This window comes from Monodelphis domestica, chromosome 2 (assembly GCF_027887165.1).
Source record: "Monodelphis domestica isolate mMonDom1 chromosome 2, mMonDom1.pri, whole genome shotgun sequence".
Classification (NCBI taxonomy): Eukaryota; Metazoa; Chordata; class Mammalia; order Didelphimorphia; family Didelphidae; genus Monodelphis; species Monodelphis domestica.
This window is the reverse complement of record NC_077228.1, coordinates 66,243,731-66,264,487: the sequence shown is the minus strand read 5'-3', so window position 1 is coordinate 66,264,487 and position 20,757 is coordinate 66,243,731. Positions and strand designations below refer to the sequence as shown.

Here is a 20,757-nt window from a genome sequence, read left to right as displayed (position 1 = left end):
ATCTTAAGTTCCAAAACTTTGTATCACTCAAGAGGTATAAAGGCTGTATGTGTGCATAGCAATTTTTAAAGACATCCAGATGTTAACCACTGCTCTTCATACTTTATTTTCTCAAGTTCAATATCTGCATAGGATATCACTGTAGGTGCAAAAGACTATTATACAGAGCTACAAAAGTCAGGAGTCCTTTACTAGCATATTATCTTGAATAATGATCATTCAGGATTGGTTAATTGAATGAAAATGTTATTTTCATATGTACCATTCCCCAACTACTTGAGGTCTCACTGATCCCTCTTCCCTGAATTTTCATAGCATTGAAATTAGATATAAACAAACTTGTTATTCACCACTTTTTCATGAATTAATCTCATTTCCCTCTCCCTCAAAGGTAGGCATCATTTTTGTGGCCCCCAAAGCAACTAACAAGTGTGACAAGCATAATTCATAAATACTTTATGAAATATTTTGTCACTGGTTCCCCCCAATCTTATTGCTTCTATAGGAAAATCAACACATTCTTACTCACCCTCTTTTCCCACTTTTTGATGAAGGACCACTTCTTCTTTCATTCCTAGGACCAGAGAAATTCCTTCCTGATTTGGGTGGACCACTGTTGCCTCGCCTATTCTGGCGATCTATTCCAGGTCGCTGGCTGGAAAAGCTCCGTTTTGCTATTTCTCTTTTTGGAGGCAATGCATTCTCTCCGACCTTTGCAGTGGCCTGTGCACTCAAATCAGCTGTTTTCTTCTCATCCCTCTCACGTCTTTCATTGAAATCACTACTCTCAGAAGCTGTCTCCCATTCTTCATTTGCTTGATCTGAAGAGTTCTGATTGGATAAATCTGGTGTCTTATTCCCAGAAATATCCCCAGAAGCACTGACTGGTTCCTGAACCACATTATTAATTGTGCCATTTGTGGCAGAAGTAGTTGCCACAGCATTGATTTTTGAAGCAGCCTCTCTTTCCTTTAGTCGTCTAAATCGTGGAGGCTTATCCTGCCGTGGTGGTCGTGCAGGTCTTTGTCTTCGAGGTCTCTCTCTGGTTGGATCAAATTTCCGCTCAAATTTTGGGGGTCTTTTATCTGCTGGTATAGGTATAAATTGATCGTGTCTTCTCAGTGGCTCCCCATCATCTGGTTTGGGAGGTTCTGCTTGCCTTGGATTCCACTGATTGTCACGGTATGTTGGCCTTCGTAACGTGGAAGGACGTGGTGGACGGCCTCCAGGATCCCTTCCACCACGTCTGAACATTCCACCCCTGCCTCTTCTAGTAGGTTCTCCTTTAGGAAGGAAACCAGGTTTAGTCTTATTCTCATCATCCCTTACATATAATTTTTCCAGTGGTCTGTTGTTATCTACTCGGACATTATTTTCAGGTTTGAAAGAAAGCAGAGGCTTCAGAGGTTTTTTGTTTTCAGGTCGTTCCTCTCTTTTTGGATGCTTGCCTTTGCTTAAACTATCTTTGTCTGATGGAAGAGTGTCACTTGCACTTTCGTGAACTTCACTATCAGAGTCAGTTTCTGAACCCCGCTGCCTTCGACGTTTAGGCACAATTTCAAAATCAGAGCTCTCACTTCGAGTTTCACTTTCTTCTCGTTGCCTCAGAGATCCCGATGGTACATGCTCTGTTCTTGGTTTTGTTTCTCTGTAATGAGGATAATCTCTATTGTGTCCTCGGCCCCCTCGACCACGTCCACCATAGGAACCTCTATAGCTTCGACCCCTAGAGTAATATTCCCCTCGCCCTCGCCCTCTATAGCCTTGATCTGGGAACCAATCTCTCTCTCTAGCCTCCTTCCAATACGTTCGTGGGGGCAATATTGGTTCTTTTTTAACTGGCCGTGTATCTATTCGTGGTCTTTCTACTATTCCCTGTTCTTTACCAATAACTCTTTCGGGTTGTTTTTCTTCCTTGGTTACATGAAGGGGAGCAGTCTGCTGATTTGATGTTTTAATGGCAGGTTCTATATGAACACTATCTATAGTTTCTGGTGACTTCACATTATCTTGAGATGGCTTTTTAGCCAAAGATGAAGTCTCAGAAGGAGGCTTTTCTGGCTCTGGTGGGTGAGATGGTGGAAGTGGTTGGGGCTGAACCTGAGCTGCAGGAGGTGGAGGAGGATCCTTCTTTTCAGGTTTTTCAGGTTTTACAACTTTCTCAGTTGGTTTTTCTACCTTTTCACCCTCTTTCTCCTTTCTCTGTTCCCGCTCTTCTTTCATGTCTCGGAGTATTGGTTTTTTAATGGGACCTGATCTTCTCACTGGCCTGTCACCACCTTCGTCCCTTCTACTAGAGCTAGGCCTTGGGCCCCATCTCGTTTCTGACTTAGATTTGTATAACTTTTCGAGTTTTGGTCCTTCAGAAGGCCTTATAAAACCTTCCTTTTTTGGCTTATCTTCAAGCCGTTCTGGAGGTTCTTTTGTATCAATGCACCTGTTATTTACTTTGGGAATGTTTGCAGGCACCTCATTCCTTGGCTCCTCTGATTTTTGAGAATGGCTGGATCCATGGGACACACTTCGTTTCCTGGCAGACTGACCATCTCCAACTGGACTCTGATCATCTTGAGGCGTGGGAACAACATTCTGATCACCTACTTCAAAACAAGCTGTTTGGCTATTTGTGTCAGTGGGAGGAGGTCTTGTATCTTCCAAAGACTTGTTTGGGAACTTTTGTACCTCTGTCTCACCAGCATCTCTGAAAAAGTCTGCCTTGGGATGAGTATCCAACTGACTATGTTCAACTGTGTAGGAAGGCATTAGTTCTTGTTCCAATGGGGCTTCAGGCCTATGATGAAAAGAAGTAAAAATTATTGAAAAGGTATTTCTTAAATTAGATTTCTCTTCAATGCCACTAATTGCAAAGAATTATAACCCATCATCCAAAGACAAGATTTCTAATCCTAGTTAAAGAAATATAAATTATAAGCAGCTAGTTATAAATTATTTTAAAATTACAGAAATTAGCATCTTGCATGGAAGAATTCCAAAATTGACATTTTTCTTCATAATTTCCATCTGATTAAAATAAATGAAAAAGATGTATCACTAATTACTACTAGAGGAAAACTGTGTGAGCACTTCTTTATACTAAGTGACATAGAAATGAAACATGGCAACTTTTCATTTCATTTAACTTTCTGACAATCATTTGAAATAAGTAAATATAGATGTTATTTAAAAATCACTTCAATGAGAGAACAAAATGACAGAGATCAGAAAGGATGCTGTGAGTCTAGTGTGATTGAAGCACAGTACCTAAAAAAATCACTGGTAGAGCTGTGAAATGTATACCAATAAACATATAGAGAAAACAGACTATATTTTATGCTTTGATTTTTAATAATTGAGTAACATTCATGATTACCTTAAGTCCTTGGGTTCTTCAGCCAACTTAGGGGGAGAACTTGCTTGCTGAGGTTCTACTTGGGGATAGGGTTCTGATCCCCACATCATACGAGGTTCAGTGAGGGAAACGGCATGATCTCTTGCTGATCGAGCAATATGTTCAAATGATTCAGAACTAGCTGTAGAACTTTCTATCTGGTCTCTTCTCATTAAGGGCTTAGGAGGCATCATTCCTATCATAAGAGTTCAGAAACAAATGAAATGAAAAACAAAACTAAATAATAATCACAAGTAGATAGTATATAAGTTTATTTTATATCTGGGATAAGTGTAAATTATTTTTATAATTAGTAACATTTTAAAAGAAAAAAGGACAGAAATATATTAAGTAAAAAAAAAATCCCTCCCTCCCCATGAAAATGCAAAAAAGCACCGTGCTAAGTGCTGAAGGCAATATAAATGGCAATATAAATATTTATGTCATCCTTTCTATCCTGAAGGTATTTATAAATATAGGAGGGGCAAAGTCACTTAACTTCTGGCTTCCTCAGTTATCTCAACTATAAAATAGGAATTATAATAGCACCTACCTCCCTGGGTTATTTTGAATATCAAATGAGCATTATATCCAGCACACAGTAGGTACTTAATGATTATTCTCTTCCCTTTAAATAGGAAACATTTAATATTAAATATTTAAACTACCCAATTGATAGTCACCTTATTAATAGGACTACAAATGGGAAAGATTTCTATAAGTTTGAAACAGCAACATCAAAAAGACTACTTCTAATTATAAAGTATCACTTGCAGATTTTCAGGCTCTTCTTTGCTCCCTAAAATCCCCAATAAAGGGAAAAACTACAAGGTAAGGTAGTGTTAGTATTTAATAGTTTGTAATTAAACTAAAATGAAGCAAGATCCCACTCCATTCTGTACTCTTCTCTTTAGTTTCAGGTGAAAGTCAATCAAGGAACAGAAAACAAAGCAGTTCTTGAAGAGTTAAAAAAGATCCTATTTGGGAGAAAATCAACTTGAACATAAGTTTATGACAATGATAACTTCAACATGCCTGGATGTATAGGTGGAATATCCATAGCAGGTCTTCCAGACATCATTCGGGGATCCATATAAGACTGTACCATAAGCCAGCGTGGATCAAAGCCCATGGAAGCTAAATGCTGAGGGTGAGGCTGCATGGGCTGGTAAAGAGTTCTATGGGGAGGAGGTGGGACAGCACCACTGGAAGGCTGAGAAGGAGCAGACTGTGGAAGGACACCTTGTTGTTGTTGCTGCTGCCACTGCTGTTGCTTCATTTGTTCCTAAAAAAGCATTGCAAAATCAGCACAATGAGTTGGAATGAGTCAGTCTTAAAATTTTAATTATGTATTTAAAAAAATTAAGAATCATGGGGCCAAATAAGGCTAATAAGATTTATTGGAATATACAAAACTTAATTTTTAACACTTTACAGAATGTTAAAGCTAACTAAGTCCATAAATGTTTATCAAGTATCTCATATGTGCCAGGCTAACTTAATGGGGAAGGCAAGATATTATAGAAGGAAGGTACTAGAATCAAGAGGGATTGGGAAAAGCTTCCTGTAGATGGCAAGAATTTAGCTGGGACTTAAAGACAGGAAAAGGAGAGATGAGGAGACAGAGCATCTCAGATATGGAGGAGAGAGAAAATTCCTTGAATCTAGAGATGAAATGTTTACAGACAGAAAAGAGGTAAACATCAATTGACTGAGGAGTCTATGGGGACTTGTGGATATGTAAAGAGTAAGTATACAGAAAGGTGTGTGTGTCGGGGAGGTTATGAAAGACGGAACAACATATGCTGAATAAGGAATAAAATTTATATAAAGGGGCAGGACAAAGTCCCAGATATCAAATTCAAATCTTCAATTAAGAGAGTACTGTATCTTACTTTTAGAACTGAGTATGGATGGATCAAGTATAATCTACTTGACCTCTTTCTGCAAGATAAATATATGTCACACACACACACACAGAGTATGTATTCATATACACATTTACAGATATGAATTTATTCATCTGGGATATTACTACTGTGGAAACGCTACTGGAGATAGACAACTCATCGATAATGTAGAGGTTTAAGAGAGCAGTGTACTAAGAAGTTAAACTGACTAGTGCCCATGGTCTTAGTGAATCCAGATCTTCCTGACTTCAAGACTAGCCCTTACTCCAAACAGCTTCCCAACTAAGCCATTTGGACACAATTTGAGATTTAAATCTTTTTTTACCATCGTGTTTTCTACTCCGATGTTTTTGTACCAGTACACACAGTAAGTTTTTACTAAATATATAATTTATCTTCCTACCTGTTGTCTTTGGAACCGTGGTGGCAGTGATTTTTGAAACTGTTTGGAATAGCCTGATGAAACTGCAGGTCGAGGCTGAGAGCCTGAATCTGGTTCCACTTCATGAGTCACCTGTGGTTCTTTTTCACTACGATTGCTGTCTTGTCTTGTGAAAACTGGCTGTTCCTCTGACAAAATAAAATAATTATTTTTCATACCCATCTCTGTGAATTTCTACAGACATTTGATCAAATGAATTTGTTACACTTTGCAAATCTTAAAGCATAACAGAGATGCTATTAGCTGCCTTTTACATCATCGTATACATGCTAATTAAAATGGTCTCAAGTTTCCAAAGGGACGATATACTTCTGCTCTAATGAATATTGGAGGTAGAAAATCTGGCCTAGAAAAAGTCTGGAGGTTCCAATGAATCAAGGAATCCTATAAAATTATTCTCAGCTGTAGATGCCCCCCAAATTCCAGGAATGTGCAGCTCAAAAGGGTAACCCCACCCCCAAATTTCTATATTACAAAAACATTATCTACCCCAATTCTCAATTAAAAAAAATTTTAGTACCATGGATTCTAACACAACCAAAAAATGAATCATTTATTGTACTTCATTTGACCAGTGTTAATAAATTTTTAACGACTAAGGATTTCTAGCATCTGAGTTATCTTTTAAAAAAAAATGAAAATTGGGTATAAGCAGTCACAAAAGAACAATGTAACTAGTTATCTCTGAATAAATAAATTCTTGATGGGTAAAAGATCTGAGCTCTTCTCCACAATGAAAAGATCTTTTTTACCATAAGAAAGTGCAAAAGTCAAAGACAAAAATTTAGTAAAGTAAAAGTTTAACCCATTATGGAACAGTATATGTTGTCAAATAGGGTTAAATTAAAAGGGAATTTAAGTAACAGCAAATTTTTAATGTAATAGTATCACATACTAATGCAAAATTAAAAATTAGACCAGAAGTTCACTTTTTAAAAATGTGCCAAAGCCACAAACTGTGGTTGTCATATTGTTAGATCATAGTAACAAATGGGAACGACTAGATCATCAAGTTTAATTGAGAATAAACAAAGAGAAAATCAAAATGAGATGTGAAATGTGGCTTGGAAAAAAAAATGCTTCTTGAATATACACAAGTTTCCAGATACTTGGTCCATCCCACTATAGGCTTTCATTTTGTAATAGTTATTACACAAACATATCTTTATTATTTAATTAAAAAAACAACTCTTGATATTACCTCAAGTTGTTTCATCTAAAAGATAACCAGAATTCCCATTAAAAGTTTTTTTAAAAAATCCAATTACATTGACCCCATAACTCCGAGGCAATATGGAAGAACTTAAATTATAGGTTTTATAAAAATCAGCATTTCCATGAAAATCCACTCAACCGTTCTAATTTGTTGTTAATGAATTTTTTCCTTAGGAAAATGCCCAACAACTGAAAGGAGGAAATGGAGATGGTTAAGATGAGAAAGGATGTATGTGGTAGTCTTTTGAGAAAGTCTCAGATAAAATCAAATAAAAATTCACAAGAACGTATCCCTACCCAATCCTCCAACTTGTTAAAAAAAAAAGGCAAATCAAAACAAAATCTAATTCTGCTTTGGCATAATTAAGTCTTCGAAACCCTAAACAGAGCAGTAATGAAGACAAGCTACTGTCTTGGTAGTGTAATGATCACTGGATTTAATCTCTCCATAAGAGAGAATTTACATTAAAAGAATTACTTTCTTTAGGCAATAAAATCACAGAAAAAAACAAGGAAGAAACAGTAATTAAGAAAAATTTATCTAAAAGTTCAAGAATAAAATTATATTAAAAGCCATACAAACCTATTTTTTCTTTATTACAGCTTTCATTTTCTTGTTTGTCTAGCACAGGTTGTACTGTGGGCTCTTCATGGTCCAATTTTTCTTCTTTCTCTCTCTCTTTTTCCCTCTGTAGTTCTTTTTCGCGCTCTTTTTCCTTCTCTCTCTCTTTTTCCAATTCTTTTTCTGCTTCTCGTTGTCGTTCAATTTCCCGTTCTTTTTCCTGCTCTCTTTCTCTTTCTCTCTCCCGCTCCAGTTCTCTTTCCTTTTCGCGCTCCCGCTCCAGTTCTCTCTCCTTTTCCCGTTCCTTTTCCCTCTCTCTTTCCCGCTCCCTTGCCCTCTCTCGTTCTCGTTCCCGCTCCTTTTCCCGCTCTCGTTCCCGCTCCCGCTCCTTTTCCCTCTCCCGTTCCCGAATTTCTTCAGGAGATGGCTGCTTTTCTACAATGCCATATTTCTCATTTAACTGTTTCAGCTTTTCAGCACATGCAGCCTTTCTCTGCTCTTCCATTCTTCTTTCTTCCTCTTCACGTCTCTTGCGAGCACGTTCAACTGCTGCAGAAAGCTCTGATGGTTGTCTTCGCCTCTGCTTCCAAGCTTCATCTTCATCAGGAACTTGTTTAGGAGGGAAGGGACCTGATCTTCCGGGTCCTGCCTGTCGATCAGGAGGCGGATGCTGAAACATTAAGATAAAGAAATTCCAATTAGTCACAACACACACAAAAGAGAACAATTATTCTATGCTAGGTCTAAAAGAGAAAGATTATAACACCATGCTAATTGTTATAAGACTAGGTCCCAAGATAAAAATAATTTAAAAAAAATTTAAAGTATAGGGCTCTCCAGGTCACTTTCCCATTCAATAAGATTCAGTGGTTCTCTATTACTTTTCTTTTGATAGGTATTTGTGCAATAACCTGGTCCCAAACTACCTCTCCAACCTAATTACATATTACTCTCCTTTATGTATACTACAATCTGGCCAAAGTGGATCTGTAATTGTATTTTATATCTGCCACTTCCAGGTAAGTCTCTATATCTTTGTAATCATTGTCCTCCATGCCCAGAATAAACTCCATCCTCCCCAAATGTCATTTAGAATCCCAGTTTTCTTTATGGTTCAGCTCAAACATTAGCTTCTATATAGAAAAGTTACCAATTCTGCCTCCCCCCAAAAGTGAGCCTATCAATTTGTATGTACTTACATATTCACATGCAGTCTCCCTTGTTTATATTGTAATCTCCTGGAGGGCAGGGGTTATTTCACTTTTGATTTTATTTACCCAGTGTTTGATACAATGTATGTCATTTAATAGATATTTACTGATTGAATAACATTTTAAAATGTGATTATGCCATCTAATACTATAGCCTTGTAACGTAACAAGTCTATATACCAGAAAATAAATCAGAATATCAATACTGCATCTTTATAATACTATATATATTTTATGCATCTAAAGACATTATCCTGAGGGAGAGGTTCACAGAGACATCAGACTGACAAAAATGTCCATGACCAAAAAAAAAGTTTAAGCATAGTTTCACTAGAGGAATTTTGAGAAAACTCTAGTGTGGGGTCAACAAGACAAGTAAATTAACATACAAATATATTTCAAAGCTCTGAGAATAAGCATAAAATGTAAAATGCCTTTAAAGAGCTTTTAAGTTAAGCACAGATAAGGGGGTGAGAGAAAGCTTACATATGAAGTTCTAGAAAAAGAGATGGGGATATAAAAACTATATGACTTGTGTCATAATAGCAAGGCATATGCTCAATACTTCTGAATTTCTGCTTGAGAAGTTTTATTAAAACAAAATGAGGCAGATGTCATTTTAATAGAAAAGGTAAACATAACACCACAAGATTATCAACAAAGAGATTCCATTATTTGATTCTTATAACAAAATATAAGGCTGGGGCAGCGAATCACAATTTTTCACTCAACAAGCAAGATTCATATGAAGAAAAATAAAACCCAGATAAGTTAAATGGCTTTTCAAGAGCAGGGAAATACAAAATTGCAGGACCTCTCTTTCTGACTCCCACTTTTGCACGCTATACAATGCCTTTAAAAGAAGTTAAATGTGGTGAATTTGCTTTTGAAAAGCAAAGAAACAGATCAACTAAACCTGCTTTCTTCTATAGTGGGTATTCAATATATATTTTCTGATATGATGAGATATGAGCATTCTTTGCATTTATTTTCCTATTTTAATGTTTGCACTAAACTTAAAAGACACCAATTATTTCAAGGTAATGAAACTCAAAATATGAAGTGATTACAAATCCCAGCTAAAATCTCTGCCAGGATGATCTCATATACCTTTAAGAATGTAAATTTTATCAGCTAGAGGGCTAAGTAAAGGTAGAAGAAAAATTTTGATTGGCTTTGCAAAAGACTTACCTAAATTACAAAATATTTAGGGTTTTATGTAGTATAAAAACCTAGTTTGTGTATATTTAATATCACAAACCATTTTCCAATGATGCCTAAGGATACTTTGTTATGGTAATAAGCAATAGTCCAAAAATCAGAAATAGTTTAAACTAGAATTCATTTTGTACTTAATATTCAACTATATGGATGTAGATAATATTCTGATTATTCATTGCACAACCAAGTAATAATGCCATATTTACTAAGAATGGCTAGGTACCATATCTTTTTCATATTGGTACAAATCATCTGTGTTCAAAAAGCTGCCATGATTATTCTAGCTCAATCCTGCAATGAAATGTGTGAGCTGAACAGAGCTTGAATTATTTTTAACTCTCTATGGGACAAAGGCTGAATGTAAAAGAATAGGGTCATGTTAAATAGAATGTAAATACAGAGTACAGGAAAAGACAGTCTTGGAGGCACTTGTAGTTTGGAGGATCCAGAAAAGCCACTTGGTTATTACCATATGTGGTGCTTAGGTTGTATACTGAAGTACAAAACAAAGGCATGGAGAAAGGAATGGGAGGAGCACTATGTATGAGGAACTCAAAATAACCTAGTCTAGTATAGCAGGACCCAAGATTTTATATGGAGGTGAGGTAATATGTAAGAAGGCTCAAAGCTTGGAAGAGAACTTTAAATGGCAAACAGAGGGATTTATATTTGATCCTAGAGATCATGAGAAATTGGTCAGGACCATACTTTAGAAAAAACAATTTGTTGGGGGAGGGAGGGAATGACCAGAATAGGCCAAGATATCAGATGGATCCCAATTAAAGGGAATGCCACTGCAATCTTCCAAGGAAGGATGATGAGAGCCTGGAAGTATGAGAGTATGAGATTTTATATGTAGAAATAAGGGAGTCCATCTAAGGGGTTATCTTGTGGAGACAGAAACAAGGACAGGCATACAAAGACCTAAAGAATTTACATACACACACCCCCACCCCCACCCCCACCCCATAATTTTGAATATACAAAAAAGGAGTCCTATACACTAAATTTTCATGTTCAACAAAACCAAAAAAATCATTTTAAGTTCCAATTTTGCAAGTATTTTTATTAGGTTCCCAAAGTAGAAAAACAATTTGCACATCTTTCCACTCAAAAATTCAGACTTTAACTAGTAACTAGTAGCATCATACCTGCTGAGTAAGTGTCTTTGGCTGAAGTGGCAAGTGAGCAGTACTGTTCTTTTCATGCATTAAGGACTGTGTCGGAGGAGGTCCTCGTTCCTAATTAATAAAGGAGGAAACGGTTTACAAAATGAGGTCCAGTCATTCTGACAAATAAATACATTTAATATTCTAAATTAAAATACTAAATCTTCAAAAGACTCTCACTCTACAAGGCCTCCATAAACTTCTTTCTAATAATTTAATGTGAGAACTGAGCTTGTCATGAAATTTTATTTTGCAGTGTAAGTTTCCTTATCCTTACTATAATCAGAATGTATGTATTGATGAGTGATTAGGGTAAATCGCATTACTTGAGTTACATAGTCAGGAGCTAGACTACAATAAAATCTAACACTTGTATTTTTGACTAGTTAGCAAATATTAGACCATTGATCTAACCAGGCAAGAGTTATTAATGATCATTACCCATAGATATGTCAAGTTGACTGTCCTGCAGCCAATATGTCCTGAGGTTCTAAGACTATGACAAAGCAGAAAGTGGCAAACTGAACATTTAGAGCTACATAATAGGAATGAAGTTTTTCCAATAGAAAGGGTTTGGGATCAATTTTGGAGAAAGCAGGTTCATTTCTTTTTCTTTGGCATCTCAAGGTTAAGGTTAGATTTCAAAAAGGTTGTTTGGTATTAAGCTTGAAATTAAACCTTCCTATCCTCTAATTGAATTAAGAACAGTTTTTTGTTTATCTGTCAACAAACTACACAATGAAAATGAAGGGATGTCCCTCAATTCAAGAAAGGCTGAACAAATTGTGGTATGTGATGGAATACTATTTTGCTATAAGGAAAGTGAACCAGATGATTTAAAAACTGGAAAGACCAACATGAACTGATGTGGAGTGAAATAAGCAGAACCAAGAGAACATTGTACACAGTAACTAAAATATTGTGAGATGATCAAATGTAATGGACTTTGCTACTAAAAGCAATGCAATGATCCAGGACAATTCTGAGGGACTTATGAGAAAGAATGCTATTCCATTCTAGGGATAGCTAGGAGAAAGAAAGCTAGAGTAGAAATGCAGGAGAAAACATATGATTTGTCCAATGTTTATTTGGGCACATAATTTGGAGTTTTGGTTTTAAAAGGTCACTCCATTACAAAAATGAATAATATGGAAAAAGGTTACATATAACCCAGTGGAATTGCTTTTCAACTCCAGGAGGGGGAAAACGTGAATCATGTAACCTTGGGAAAAATTAAATTAAAGACCAAACTACTGAAGATAATGGTATAAAGGATAAATAGTGGGAGGCATGGACTCTCTGAAGCCATTCTAAAGGCATCCTAGTGTCAGGAAGACCCTTGTCTCCTGCCCTTCCTGACTTCCTAGCTTCAAGAAGACCTGCCTCTTGCTCAGAATAAGGTTGGGATGTCACTAAGAACATAAATCCGAATCTCAAGAGAAGTGGGGGCTTTTTTTCAGGGAATCCAGAGGGAATAGTGTGTAGGCCTGGCTCCCAGCCAGGCTCTTGGAGGCTTCTTAAGGGAACAGCCAGCCACATGTGGCTAGAGGCCTTCCCTCACCCCCCCCCAAACCCCCATCCCTTTTTATTATTTAATAAATATTAATAAATTAAGATACAGTTTCCAGAGAATTTTGGATTTAACACATACTTAAAGAGATGGGGTCTGGCAAGTGTTAGCAGATGACAAGATACATCATCAAAGAAAAAATATAGAGTAGTAGTGATTGATTATTCAGGCCTAGAGAACCAAGGAAGCTATTGAATAACTTAACAAAAGATCAGTTTTGATAAGTGACCACCCCCAAAAGTATGTGAATGATAATTGCATTAAAGACATGTAAACTAAAGAAAATCAATTCTGGATTTCAAAGGATTAAAAAAAGTAGATAGAGGGTGGAGTTAAGATCTAAGTCTACAAGCAGCTCAGTAGTACAGTGGACAGAGCCAGGCCTGGAGTTGGAAGGACCTGGGTACAACAGTGGTCTGAAACACTTCATATGTGACCCTAGGCAAGCTACTTACTCTCAACTGCCTAGCCTTTACCACTATTCTGCCTCCAAGCCAATACTTACTATTGATCGTAAGACAAAAGGTAAGGGTTTGGGGGGGGGGGGGGCGCGGCGGGGGGTTGGGGGGAGGGAGGTCCAATAATCTAATACATTGAGGGGAAATCATGACATACAAGAGCTACAAGGGAAGCTGCGAAACTGAGAGGCAGTATAGTTCCATTGAGAAAAGATATAATGCCAAGTTAATATTTCCCTTAGTAGGGAAGCTAAACTGCTAGATCAGGGAAATGCTTAGGCAAAAAATACTTATTTTTCAGTAAAATATTTGGCACCAAGTACTTTATGTTATGCTTAAGGATTGGAGGAAAAATATGGTATTATGTGATAGTGTGATATATTAAGACAGCTGAATTTGGAACCAGTTGACTTCCAGAAACTCATTGATGAATTAGTGTTAATTTGGAGGAAAGAAATTACCTTAGGTGCCCCACTGTTAATACATTTTCATCAGTAACTGAGATTAAGACATAGATAAAATATCTGTAAAATCTACAGATGACACATAGCTTGGAAAGATAACCAATATACTGAATGACAAGATATAGCTCCACAAGATCAAGAGTATTGAACAATGGCCCAAAACAAACAAAATGTAATTTAAAAATAAAGTTGTATGCTTGGGTTAAAAACATTGCCATCACAAGTATAAGATATTGAAAATATTGCTAGACAAATCTGTGAAAACCATCAAGATTGTATTGGACTATAAGCTGAAAAAGACTTGTGAAGCCATCAAAATAACTAAAGGTTAATTAACTTAGGTTATATATTTTTTTAAATGTACAGTATAAAAGGCACTAAACTGTTATGACTGAAAACTCTATTACAACTACTGGAGAACAAAAGACAAAAAGGACCCAGACATATTAAAATATTTTTAAATGTCCCTTTTGGTCATAGAAGTGAAAACTAAGGGAATACCTATCTGGCAAAGTGTAGCCAAACAATTTATGATGTATGAATGAACTGGAATACTATGTCCTAAAAAAATGGCAAAAAGGACTGTTTACAGAAAATACCTGGAAGAGCTTTATAAGATGGTATAGAATGAAGTGAGAAGAACCTAAAAACTAACAGACTTTGAACAACTTTGAAAGTCTCAAGAACTCTGACTGACCAGAACTGAAGAGAATTAATGATATTAAGTTATAAAGAAACATATGTTGGCACTCTACAAAAGAAAAGCTATTTGGCTTTCCCCAAAATACAGCAAGCAAACTGCCTCAGAATACATCAGATTTCTTCTGAAAGGGAGTATCACACAAAACCTATGTAATGGCTTCATTAAAAAGCAGCAGATTTCAGCATCTTCTAAACTTCTTAACACTTACAGTTATCCAAAAGGAAAACTAGTCAACTAATCCCATTTGTTCACTAGAAAGAAATCTTTAAGCAGAAACCTGACAACAGTGTTTTGGGTCCAGGACATTAAAAAAAAAAAAAAGCTTGGCCTAAATATAGCCTCTCTTTTTCTTAAAATTCTTTAATAAAAAATGTTTATTACATGCTTCACAAGGACTAGGTTAAAAAAAAAAAGGACTACATCTGGCTTTCAGTTAGTTACTATACTTGAAAGTCTTCAGTTGCATAATTTGCTCTAAATGATAAAAAAAATCCCACTATTTCAATTATGTCTATTACACAAAGCACCCTTTGTTGACTACACCTCAATTCAACAAACCTGATTAAAAGGAGGTCCTTTTCCATAAGGACCTTTTGACACTGATGACTGTGGAAGCAACTGAGATTTGGGGCCAGAACCTTCATCATCATCTTTTCGGTTTTCAGCACTTTCAGAAGTCTTTGGTGCTTCTTCACTGAAGAACAACAGGCATTAACAAGAATGGAAAAAAAAATAAGCCACGTATCATCAATACCTATTTTATCCACTACACTTTCTCATAACAGTTTTTCTAAATTGTGAGGGACAATGAATCAAAGACTTTGAAAAAATATGAATAGGTTCATTCACTGCTATGAAAAATGGCTAAAATCCCCATTATTTGAAGGCCCGAAGTTAGACACCTTGATTTTTACCTTCTATGTTGGCATTCCAGAAGCAAATGTACATACTTTGCATAGTGAATACTGTTGACATTTCTTTTAACAGGCTTTCAAGAAAGATAGTGAAATGGAGAAGAAAGTCAGCAGTCTCAATTTTTGTGACAGTCATGGTATTAAGGCAGGAAAACAAGTAAGTTCTTCTATGACTTGTTTGATGATTCCCTCTTAGCCTTCTTTATTGAATAAACATTTTCTCTGCCAATGTTCACAAAGTGTGGGTACACCCTGAGGCTCTTTCTGTCCTAAGCCCCTTTCTCTTCTCTCTTGGTGACCTTATCAACTCCAATTCTATTGAACTAGATTATTGAACAGATGATTTTCAGATCTATCTACTCATACATACAGCCCTAGTGGCCCATCTGAGTTCCAGACTCAAATGCCTACTGGATGTTTCAAACTAAATATTCTATAGGCACCCCCTATTTAAATATACCAAAAGGTATATTTTCCCTGGATATCTTTACCTCTTCCTACTTAGTGCAAAATACTAACAACTTTATCTTTACCAGATTTGCAACATCAGAGCCATACTCAATATCCTATCTAATCAATTGAAAAGTTGTCAAGTCTGTCTTTACATATCTTGCATTAACTCCTATCCACACACAACTATAACTATTCAGGCTGTCATCACCTTTAGCCTCAATTTTATCATCTTAAATTGGTCAAAGCTCTTCCCTTGGGGTTCTATTTTCTATACAAGAGTCAATGATAATTTAAAGTAGACTCAAAACACTGCTCTGTCATTTAAAGAATTTCTATCAGAGTTGGCTATATAACCTGCCCTAACTTGGACTTTCTAGTCTAGTCTATACATTATTTGTCATTATGCACCCCTCATTACCAAATCTGTGCCAAGGCTACTTCCCTACCCCCATACCTGCAATGTGCTTGTCTCATCTCTACCTCTTATAATCTCTGGGGTTCCTTCAACTTGAGCTGAAGTTGAATTTCAGTTTAAACACTTCCTACATGAGGCCTTTTCTGATAGTCAACCCAAATTGCCTTATATTCACTTTGTATATACCTATACACCTTGTTCTCCAGTTAAAATATAAGCTCCTTAAAAGTAGGGACTATTTGACTTTTATATTTATATTCTCAGAACCTTACATAATGAATGGCCCAAAGCAGATGCTTTACAAATGTGGAACTGATATTTTTTAACAGTGGAGCAGAATAGTGAAAGTTTTCACACAAATGTTGAATACTGTACAACTAACAGCAACCCACCAAAACAGGAAGACCTGGTTGAATGACTTACCAATTATCTTTATTGTCTTTCTGACTACCTCCTTGTTCATCATCATCACTAAAATTGAGCTGTTCTGTATAATCTACTTCCATCTGAGCTCCTATTGAATATAAAAGTAAAGGAAAATTGAGTGCTTCCTTAAAGTGAATTCAGTAAACTAAACTGAGGAGTCACTTTCAATTCTTACCTGCCCATCCTTCATCAGCTTCAGCATCTAGGTTATCAAATTTATCAAGCTCTTTAAGTTCTGTTGCACTAAGTATAGATGGACGTTCAGGCTCAGGGGCCCAAGTTGGGGGTGGACCTCTTCCTCTAAGACCTCTAGATAAAAAATTAATGTCAGGGTTAAGAAATTACACTCTGAAATAGAATGAAATATTAAATTGACATAAAATTAAAGACTGAAATTTTCTGATTCAATTTCTAAAATATAAAAAATAAAAATAATATCCACAAGGGATATGTTCTAAGACTTGCTGTAGATATGGGGTTTTCATGCATATACATATCCTACATGGATAATTAGCCAACACCTATTGTGAACTCCTGGTAAATGAATCAGTGAATTATTGAATCAGTGGATATGAGGGTATAACTGCACTGACCAGAACCCGTATTCCTGAACTTTATGGCCATTATTATAGTATGGGCTTTCTTAAAGACACTGCAATAATGGTATAATAACTGCAATCAGCAAGAACACGAAGTCAACTGGAAGAAAGTTTCATGTAGGTATGGGTACAAAGGGAAATGAGTCATGTACTGGACTAGCCAACTTCATCATGCATTCAATGGCTTGTGGATTGAAAATTAAGAACCATTCCCCCTCTCCCTGGAATTTTCCAAATTAAATATTTTCCCAAATCCCCACGATTAACTGCAGATAAATGAAACAGTGAATAGTGAATATAAGGACACAACTATAAAATGAAGTACTTTTAAGAATGAACAATGGATTTTTTTATCCTTGGAAGTTAAGAGACTAACAATTATAAAACATACCCTTAACAAAGTTCCTGTTTCCCCCTTTTATGTCTATAAATCATAAGGAAACCTACAATTCAATAAGGACAATTCAAGAATAAATCAGGAGCAAAACCAAGGGATGGAATGTATTAGGAGCAGCAATGGTAAAAATTATATCTTATTCTTTCTTTTGTATCCACACTTCAATAGGATAAATTCTACTTTCTGAAACTTTCAAAATCATAAAATCATCTGAAAGTTTAAATTCATTCTTTTCTCAGAGTTGGCAAATAACTAGCATATTTTTAAAAGATTTATACATAGTTGAATGTCTGCATTTCTTAATCATTAGAAATTACAAACTACTACAGAATTCACAATGCAATAAATCTAATCACTTAAAATTCTTACTTGTTAGCTTCTGATAAGGAAGGTGGGAATCTGATGGGGCCATGTAATGGAGGATATGCCATCCTAGGATACTGCTGAAACATCTGGAAGGGGAAAAAAAACAAAAAACCCAAACATATCAACCCCAAAAATTACTGCAAAATTTTAAGTCTGCTTTACCCCTAAAATGATACATAAGCACAATATTAATTAAAATAAACATTATTTCTATTTGCCTAAAACAAGTTATATTAATTCTGAATAGACTATTCTATAATTAGAGTTGGAAGGAACAGTATGTCTTCATATCCTAGATGTTTAGAAACCAATGTTCTGAAAGTTCAAATAACTTGCCCAACTATTGATGGGACCAGCTCTTGTACTGACATCATCAAATCCACCAGAGATTTTAGAAATAAGATTCATTACCAGTGAAAACAGTGATTCAACTATCCACTCAGGGAAAAGAACTAGAATAACTATTGACTGATCGTGCTATAAGATGGATGGAGAACCCAGTAAGAAACTAAAATTTGAATAGGCATTATAGATGGAGAGTAACAAAGAAAGCCTAGAATTGAATAGCAAGCAGACTGGATTGCACTCAAGAGGACTGTATTGTACTTTTAAAGATCCCAAAATTCTCCTTGAAACAAACATTTCACCAGGAATGTTAAACTTCCAACTAATGGAAGGCAATAGTTTGAAAAGAATTATAACTGCCTATCACACAATTGGTCCCTTTACAGGTTTACTAGTGATTTCATCAGTTGCAGGGAATTCTCCATTTCAAAATGTGAATGGACAATTCAGCTGTAACTTCTAGTAAAATGAGATTAAATGACTTGCCCATGTTAAGAGCTGTGGATCAGAAGGTCTTATTATGTGACCAGAGGTAAGTCACTTAATGCCAATTTCATCTGTCAAAAATTCAGCCTACTTTGCAGAAGAGTTCTAAGGATCAAAATCCGATTAATTCAAAATTATAAAAACATGAGTTACCTTGCTCTAAAGCTTACAGTTTCATAAGCTAGAAATTGCAAGCTCCTCTAGAAAAAAGGGTATTTTCATATTTGTATTCCTTATTTTTAAAATAACTGAAATATAGATGTTCTAAGTCAGTTATGTGAACGACTTTTATAAAAACTCAAAATTAGTTTATTTTAACTATTGGCTTTATATTTTCTGGTTAACTAAAGAATTCCAGTTTTAAGTTGATGTTGACTGGCCCAATAGAAAAAGACAGTGCAAAGCAAAATTGGTAAGTATGTCTGAAGGATATGGTGATTTCTTATACACAGTGGGGATAGGGTCCTCAACGCTGAACAATGGGGAATATTACTTTTAAAGTAAGGTCAAGTGGTGGCTCAAAGATTTTAAGTGAGGTTCAGAGTTCAAGAATTACAGGATGAGCTATATCCAACAAAGGTCTGTCAATAGTCAAACACTTTATCCTACAGTAAGTACAAGTAGAGCCCTAGAAAGAATGGACTGGCTCCAGACTCCAAAAGAGTAGATCAATGAAAAGGAAGGAAGGGAGGAAAGAAAGGGAGGAAAGAGGTAAAGAATAAAATTCTAGCATTTGGAAAGAAAATTTAAAATTTAAGACCAGAAGGTAGAAACTTTACCAAGTTGTGGGACATCCTGAAAAACATAAGAAAAAGAACTCAGTGAGATTCAATGAAGAAAAATATTAGAATAAGACCAGAAGACTGAAAATCTAGAGCAACATGTGAGGTAACTAGCAAAAACAGACCTGGAAAATGGGGTGGGTGGGAATAATCAGGGAATGTCTGTAAATCGTGACTTTTTTGTGTTAATGGAACAACATTATAGCATAAGAAATGATGAACATAACACATTCAAAGAAATCTGGGAAGAAGTACATTCGGACAGATACAGAGTAAAGTGAATAGAAGCAGAACAATTTATGTGATAATCAAAATAACAAAGGAAAACAACTCTGAAATACTTCAGAACTCTAATCAATGCAATGATAAATGATTACTTTCAAAAACTGATAAAAAATTTGCCTGACTTTATGGTAAAGGGTGGATAAAAGATGCAAAACCAAATAAACATTTTCAGATGTAGGCCAATTAGTTTTGCCTAACTATTTTTATTTGTTACTAGAAAGGATTTTTTTTTGGTGAAGGAGAAAATAGTTGGTTGGTAGTGACAGATGCAAAAAAAAGAAGAAAAAAGTATCAACTAAAATAAAAATATAGAAACTTTCAATTTCAATCAAAATTACCTATTTTATCTTTTGTTAATTGCCTCTATTCTTTATACATGTAACTGCCAAAAGTAAATAATTTGATTCTTCTGGGTTTTTTTAAAATGGTATGAGCTTAAATATCTAAGCTAGGTCATATATTCATTTTGAATTGGGGGGGGGGGGGGGCCATGCTGCAAGCTGTTGGTCTAAGCCTATTTCTATCAAACTGTTTTCCTGTTTTTCCATTAATTCTTACCAAATATGGAATATTTCCTTTATAACTTATATTAGGGTTCTACCAGGCATTGGGTTGTTTTTAAGTTCTTTCACTTATATTCTCCTGGCTAGTTTGTTCCAGTAATTTACTTTTCTATTTTTCATACAGTAAGATACAATTTTGATGACTGCTGTTTCATAATGTAGTTTTGAGGTTGAGATTTTACTGTCTTCATTATTTCTCTTCATAGTTTAGACTGCTTTCTTCCTCTAAATGAATTTTCTTACAATTTTATCTAGCCATCAAGTGTACCTTTGGTTTAGCATTAAATCTGTAAATAACCATAAAAATCTAAATATTCCTCCAGGTTTAAAAAAATGTATATATAAGCATGCCAGATTTTTCCCTATTTTTTTTTTCCTCCACTGTGTGATCAATTTTGCTAAATTTTCTTCCT

At 35.6% G+C, this 20,757-nt stretch overlaps 1 protein-coding gene across 10 annotated transcripts in view; it reads right to left on the bottom strand.

Annotated features, from left to right (window-relative positions):
* LOC130457098 (protein PRRC2C-like) overlaps positions 1–20,757 on the bottom strand; it is a 96,576-nt gene that overhangs the window by 37,586 nt on the left and 38,233 nt on the right. For all 10 annotated transcript variants that reach the window (XM_056815526.1, XM_056815534.1, XM_056815530.1 and 7 more), the window contains 10 exons: positions 17,887–17,969; positions 16,697–16,830; positions 16,519–16,609; positions 14,872–15,007; positions 11,101–11,190; positions 7,539–8,187; positions 5,702–5,868; positions 4,424–4,673; positions 3,371–3,584; positions 530–2,791 (listed from right to left, as the gene is read on the bottom strand). In XM_056815526.1, coding sequence (XP_056671504.1) covers positions 530–2,791; positions 3,371–3,584; positions 4,424–4,673; positions 5,702–5,868; positions 7,539–8,187; positions 11,101–11,190; positions 14,872–15,007; positions 16,519–16,609; positions 16,697–16,830; positions 17,887–17,969 — 4,076 coding nt within the window. The remainder of the gene's footprint in view (positions 1–529; positions 2,792–3,370; positions 3,585–4,423; positions 4,674–5,701; positions 5,869–7,538; positions 8,188–11,100; positions 11,191–14,871; positions 15,008–16,518; positions 16,610–16,696; positions 16,831–17,886; positions 17,970–20,757) is intronic.